This window comes from Trichechus manatus, unplaced genomic scaffold (genome assembly GCF_000243295.1).
Source record: "Trichechus manatus latirostris isolate Lorelei unplaced genomic scaffold, TriManLat1.0 scaffold00111, whole genome shotgun sequence".
Classification (NCBI taxonomy): domain Eukaryota; kingdom Metazoa; phylum Chordata; class Mammalia; order Sirenia; family Trichechidae; genus Trichechus; species Trichechus manatus.
In genome coordinates, this window is record NW_004444047.1 from 2,946,167 (window position 1) to 2,952,257 (window position 6,091).

A 6,091-nucleotide genomic window follows, 5' to 3' on the forward strand; every position below is an offset into this window, starting at 1 on the left:
TGATGGGCTGTGAGGTACAGACTGTGACAGGCCGTGAGGTGGTGGGCCGTGAGGTACAGGCTGTGACAGGCTGTAAGGTGACAGGCCGTGAGGTGGTGGGCCGTGTGGTGGTGGGCCATAAGGTACAGACTGTGACAGGCCGTAAGGTGACAGGCCGTGAGGTGATGGGCTGTGAGGTGGTGGGCCATGAGATACAGGCTGTGACAGGCTGTAAGGTGACAGGCCGTGAGGTGGTGGGCCGTGAGGTACAGGCTGTGACAGGCTGTAAGGTGACAGGCCGTGAGGTGGTGGGCCGTGAGGCACAGGCTGTGACAGGCTGTAAGGTGACAGGCCATAAGATGACAGGCTCCAGCAGCAGCTGTGTGCTTTTGCTGTCAGTTTTTTTCTCTTGAAAACCTCCCATTTGGGGCACTGGCGGAGAGTGAAGGGTCAGGCGGGACCTGCCCTTGAGAAGCTCCTGTTCTGGCAAGGAAGGCCGATCAGGCGCGCACACACAGCTGCGTGGGCAGTGCGGCACAGGGCTTCGCACCGGTTGACCAGCTGTCTGTGCAGTGGGGTCAAGGCGATGAGGTGCTCAGGACAGTACCCAGCCTGTGGAGTGCGGTGCGTGTGCGTGGGAGTGTGCGTGCACGCGGGCGCGCCCCCTGCCGAGAGTCTCCGTGCTGCACGCTCCTCCCAGTGTAGCCGACGCCCTGGGTGCTGTTTCCCTGCTCTGCAGCAGAGGGCACGGGCCCAGCGCGTCCCTGCTGTGAGTGACACATCTGGGATTCAAAGCCCAGTCTGCCTGATGCCAAAGCTGCTCGTCTTCCTGCTGAGCCTCCACCTACTGGGACAGATGTGCGCTCACAGCTGTGGGGGCTTCAGGCAGGGCTGTTGGCATTCACTTATGGAGGTGTTTTATAAAATAAGGAGTTTGGAGCATAATCCTTGTATACAGGCTGTCCGTGGGTGCTGGCACGTTACGTGGTGATTTGGAAGCTGGCGCGTGGGGTGGTGGGAGGTGCCTCGTGCCCCCTCCTCCTCCTAGACTTGGGCACAAGTCAGGTGGCCCCGTGAGAGCTGTGCATGGTCACGAGCTGTAGGTGAGGGTCACTACTGGCAGAAGTGGCCCGAGAGGGTCGGCTGTGTCTCCCTCGGGAAGCAGGAGTGCAGCGACCAGGAACCTCAAGTGGACTGAGGGCCGAGAGCCAGGCTCGTATTCTCTAGCATCCTGGTCCTGGTCCCTAGATGAAAGGATGCTGTGGTCAGACACAGGGCTGCCTTGGCCTTGTGCCCCTGTGAGGACCCGTAGTGACTGTGTGCGAGATACAAGGGCCTGTCGGTGCCGTGTGGGGCGGGCGACCGTTGCACATGGCTGAGAACTTGTGCTCGCACGGTCCGTAAAAGCAGAGGGGGCCTCATGCTGAATACCGGGGCGGTCCCTGCAGGGCTTTGTAGCTCTTGCTAATGTAGTATGGTCGAGCTTGACCTTGACCTCTAAAATTAACTCTTTCAGCATCCAGGCAGAGGGATTGATGTCCGAAGAAGAAAAATATGGGCCATGTTCGGACCAGAGACGCAGCTGGAGGTATGGGCTCTGTTGATTCACGTGGTCTCAGCGCAGACTGTCCTGTCCCATTGTTTCAGTTGTTCTGATGAGAGGTCCTGCGTGTCCCCGTGTGTTGGCCCGTCAGGCGTGTGGCCACGCTAACCCACGTGAGTGTGACCGCTCTGGTCTGATGAGAGGCCCCGTGTGTTGGCCCGTCAGGCATGGGGCCACGCTAACCCACGTGGGTGTGACCGCTGTGTGATTCACAGAGGGAGAAGTGAGTGGGGTGAAGTTTCACAGTTTTCACCCCTTTCTGGTTAAATTGGAGTGGGAGTGCTCTCTGCTCAGCAGTGGTGCTGTCTCCCCGAGCGTGTGTCTTCCTTCAGGCTGATGGCCCTCGAGCTGCCTGCGGGTGGAGTGGGACGCTTGTTCTGTGTGGCACCTTCTCTAGTGCCTGGAGCCCAGCCATCTGCTCAGGCCTTGGTCAGCCGTGAGGCCTCCCCTGCAGGGCCTGGCCGGGTGGGGGCACGTGGGTCAGTGGTGAGGCCTCCCCTGCAGGGCCTGGCCGGGTGGGGGCCTACGGGTCAGCAGTGAGGCCTCCCCTGCAGGACCTGGCTGGGTGGGGGCACGTGGGTCAGCAGTGAGGCCTCCCCTGCAGGGCCTGGCCGGGTGGGGGCATGTAGGTCAGCCGTGAGACCTCCCCTGCAGGGCCTGGCCGGATGGGGGCACGTGGGTCAGCGGTGAGGCCTCTACTGCAGGGCCTGGCTGAGTGGGGCCCACGGGTCAGCAGTGAGGCCTCCCCTGCAGGGCTTGGCTGGGTGGGGGCACGTGGGTCAGCAGTGAGGCCTCTGCTGCAGGGCCTGGCATCTGTTTGTGACGGCAGCCCTGTGGTGGTTGCAGAGTGTCCTAACGTTTGTGAGGTTGTGTGTGAAACGGGAGTGTTGCAGTTCGCTACCTTCGCAATACTAATGAAAACCTCTTATAAAAAGCAGGGGGGTTTGTTGTCTGGGGTGCCATTGACAAGGTAACTGTCGGAGTGATTATGGTAGTCATTAAACGTAACTTAGGTTTGTGTTCGTTAAAAAAAAACAACCCAAACCCATTGCTGTCAAGTCGATTCTGACTCACAGCGACCCTGTAGACAGAGAACTGCCCCGTGGACGGGATTTCCGAGGAGTGGCTGGTGGATTTGAACTGCTGACGTTTTGGTTAGCAGCTAACCACTGAGCCGTGTCTGTGTTCAGACAGGCCATTTAAAGAGACAGATGGGCCAGTTTAAATCTGGAGTGGGTGCTGATGAGGCATCAGCAGTGCCGGAGACTCGTCTTTCCCGCCTGCAGATTGTGCACACGCCAGCTAGACCTCACTTTGTCCAGTAGTGTTTACGTGTCCGCAGAAGCACCTGTGCGGACTCAAGCACCAGGACTAGAACTGCAGACGGACGGTAAAGGCCCGCGGAAGGTGCCTGGGACTGCGTGCTGGCGCCCCTCGTCTGCGCTCTGTTATTCTACACTGTCCTGCTCTCTCCTCCGCCTTCAGGCCTGGGTCAGAGCTGGGCTGCTTCCCACTGGCCCACTCTGGCCGCTGCTTCCCTGCCATGTTCTGTCACAGGAAGACAGTTCACGGTGCCACAGTGAGACAGTTCACGGTGCCACAGTGAGACGGTTCACAGCGCCACAGCCAGACGGTTCACGGCGCCACGGCCAGACGGTTCACAGCGCCACAGTCAAGACATTTCATGGTGCCACAGTGAGACAGGTCATCCACAGCATCTCTCCCGCAGCTTCTTTTTGTTTAGGTTAAAAAGCCATGTTTTCAGTGATCAAAGGAGATAGCCCTCAGAAACATATGCCTAGTTCATTCAATGCTGGGTGGCACAATTAAGTAATCAACTACTAACGAAAAGGTTGGTGGTTCAGAGCCCCCCAGAGGCACCTCAGAAGACAGGCCTGGCAATCTGCTTTCAAAAGGTCATAGTCTTGAAAACCTTTTGGAGCAGTTCTGCTTTGCATGCATGGGGTTGCCATGGGTCAGAATTGACTCGTCGGCAGTTAACAGCAAGACCTTCTCCAGAGATGACCTGGGCGTCCCCAGTACCACATGCCCTCTGAGTGAGACCCTGGGCTGGGCACCATCACTCTCCCTCCCCTGGTCCTCCGTGGTTTCGGGGCAGCAGGATGCCTCCCGCCCTCTGTGGAGGAAGCCATGGCCGGCCCACAGGGCGTTGAGGCTGATCCCTGCCGTGTGAGCCCAGCATGTGACCTCAGGGCCTTTGCTCATCCTCTGTGTCTCGCTGCCTCGCAGGCTCATGCTTGTTGACTCAACACTTAGTCTGGTTTTTGTGGTGTTCTCTAGGAAGGTGCAGTCACCCCCGAGGATAAGAACCTCTTCCCTGACGTGGACTGGTTAATCGGGAACCATTCTGATGAACTCACGCCGTGGATACCTGTCATCGCAGCCAGGTGAGGGCAGGTGGCGTGGCAGACGACCAGGACATTCTGTCGTCCACACAGTGCTGGGCAGGACAGGCGCCTCGAGCCACGTGTGGCCCGAGCCCCTGAAGTGTGGCCAGTCCAGGTTGTTGGAACGATAACGTGTGAGTATGTCGGACTGAATTAAATGTGTCATTAATCTAAATTCTACCTGTTTCTTTTTACTTTCTGAAAATATGACTACTTGAGATTTAGAATTACACACGTGGTTCGCATCGTGTTTTTCCCAGACAGCGCTGATCAACGCTGTGATTGACCTCAGTAGTTACAGCCACTATTGGAAGGTGTGTCTTTTTTGGGAAGTTTTTTCCTGATAACAGGAGGGTCTGTCTTTGAAGGAGGCCCCCGATGATATGGCTTTTTAACCTAAACATCTGTATTTGTCTCTTCCTTTTAAGAGCACGCATGTCTGTCGCGTCAGGACTGCTGCAGGTCCCCTTTGTGTGAGAGTCGTTTAACTCTTCTAGCTCTCAGGGAATCACATATGCCAACCGCCAGGTCTTCACGTGGTCTGTGTCTGCCTGCCTCTGAAATCTTGGTTGTAACTGGAGTCTTAGTACTTCAGGAAGTCTTACATTGCAGATGACTAGCATGTCTGCAACAGAAAGCTGTTCTTTATAAAAGTAATTGGATTTGTAGCTTATTGAAAACGTGTAAGCCACATAACATGATGTATTGCTTCTAGAAATTAAGTTGGGGAAGTCTGCAGTCATTGTTTTATGTAAAAGACAGCATCAGCCAGGAGCAGATCTTCCCTGTTTTGCCCTGATGCATTATTGCCAAGTGGATTTCTACTGTCTTACTTAATGACGTTATTCAAGGTTTCTGGTTTCTCTGGTTGTTGATTTTCTTGAAGGTCATCCTACCGCTGCCGTTTCTTTGTCCTCCCCTGCTGCTTCTTTGACTTTGTTGGGAAATATCCACGGCGGCAGAGCCAGAAGACGCAATACCGCGAGTACCTGGATTTCATTAAGGAAGTGGGGCTGACGTGCGGGTTTCACGTAGAAGAAGACTGCCTTCGGATTCCTTCAACCAAAAGAGTACGTTCTGACCACTGCCGCTGTCCTCGGGCTGTGTCAGTGTTTAGGTGGAGCGTTAGGGCTGTGTCACGTGGTGATTTCACGGTGGTGCTGCGCCATCTTCAGCCCGGGCTCAGCGGGCGCGTGTGGCCAGTCCCTTCCTCTGGAGATGCCTGGCACTCCCTCCCCGGGCCTGGGCCGGCTCTGCAGGACCCTGGCAGAGCCTGTTTGCTCCGCAGACTCTGCGGATGGCCCTCAGGACCTCCCCAGAGCAGGCAGCAGCTTGCGCGAGCGGTGTTTTCTAACCTGCGCGTCACCCGAGGTTGAACTGTTTCCGTTCAGTTCCCTCTCCTTGTTTGGGTTCCTGGATAACTGGCTGGTATTGAGGCCTGCCTCGCTCTGTTTCAGAAGCTCAGAATGATGTCCGAGTTTTCCATAAGAGTCTCATTAGTTCAGCTGAAACGTCATTTGGTGATGGCCGGAATTGGCCCCGGCCCCGTCTGTTAGTAACTGTGTTGCTGTGGTGCCTGCCAGGGGCCGGGTCGACCCAGTGGGATCTGGCCCCCCACCTGGACGGCCTGGCCCTTTGGGAAGAGCCATGTGGAGTATTTACGTTAATTTACATCGATTTTCTGATACCATTCTTTTACAAGACTGTCATTGTGCCCCTGTCACATCCAAGTCACAGAGCTTAGAAGGATCAGGGCAGGTTTGAGCTCAGCTCTCAGCTCCCCCACCTCCCAGCAGCGCTCCCCTGGGCCAGTCACGCATGTTCTCGTCTGGGGCGAGCAGCACCCGCCTCGGGCTGCGTCAAGGATGAGACGAGTGACGTCTTTAGGCCCGGCCGCAGCGCTGGGCGCGCCGTGGGTGCTTGCCGACGGCAGCGACCGTGCCCCGTGGTCCAGGCTCAGAGGATGGCTCTCTGCTGTGTCACGTGCAGTATCGGCGCTGGTGCTGTTGGGGCCCAGGTTCCTTCTGCAGGTCTTCTCGCAGCTCCTCTGTGGGGCCCAGGTTCCTTCTGCAGGTCTTCTCGCAGCTCCTCTGTGGGGCCC

The 6,091-nt window shown here is 56.8% G+C and overlaps 1 protein-coding gene across 2 annotated transcripts in view; it reads left to right on the top strand.

Annotated features, from left to right (window-relative positions):
- The window catches only part of TRMT44 (tRNA methyltransferase 44 homolog), a 29,034-nt gene that overhangs the window by 10,969 nt on the left and 11,974 nt on the right, over positions 1 to 6,091 (top strand). For both annotated transcript variants that reach the window (XM_004383554.2, XM_023737976.1), the window contains exons 6-8: positions 1,496 to 1,567; positions 3,884 to 3,990; positions 4,877 to 5,060. In XM_004383554.2, the coding sequence (XP_004383611.1) occupies positions 1,496 to 1,567; positions 3,884 to 3,990; positions 4,877 to 5,060 (363 nt within the window). The remainder of the gene's footprint in view (positions 1 to 1,495; positions 1,568 to 3,883; positions 3,991 to 4,876; positions 5,061 to 6,091) is intronic.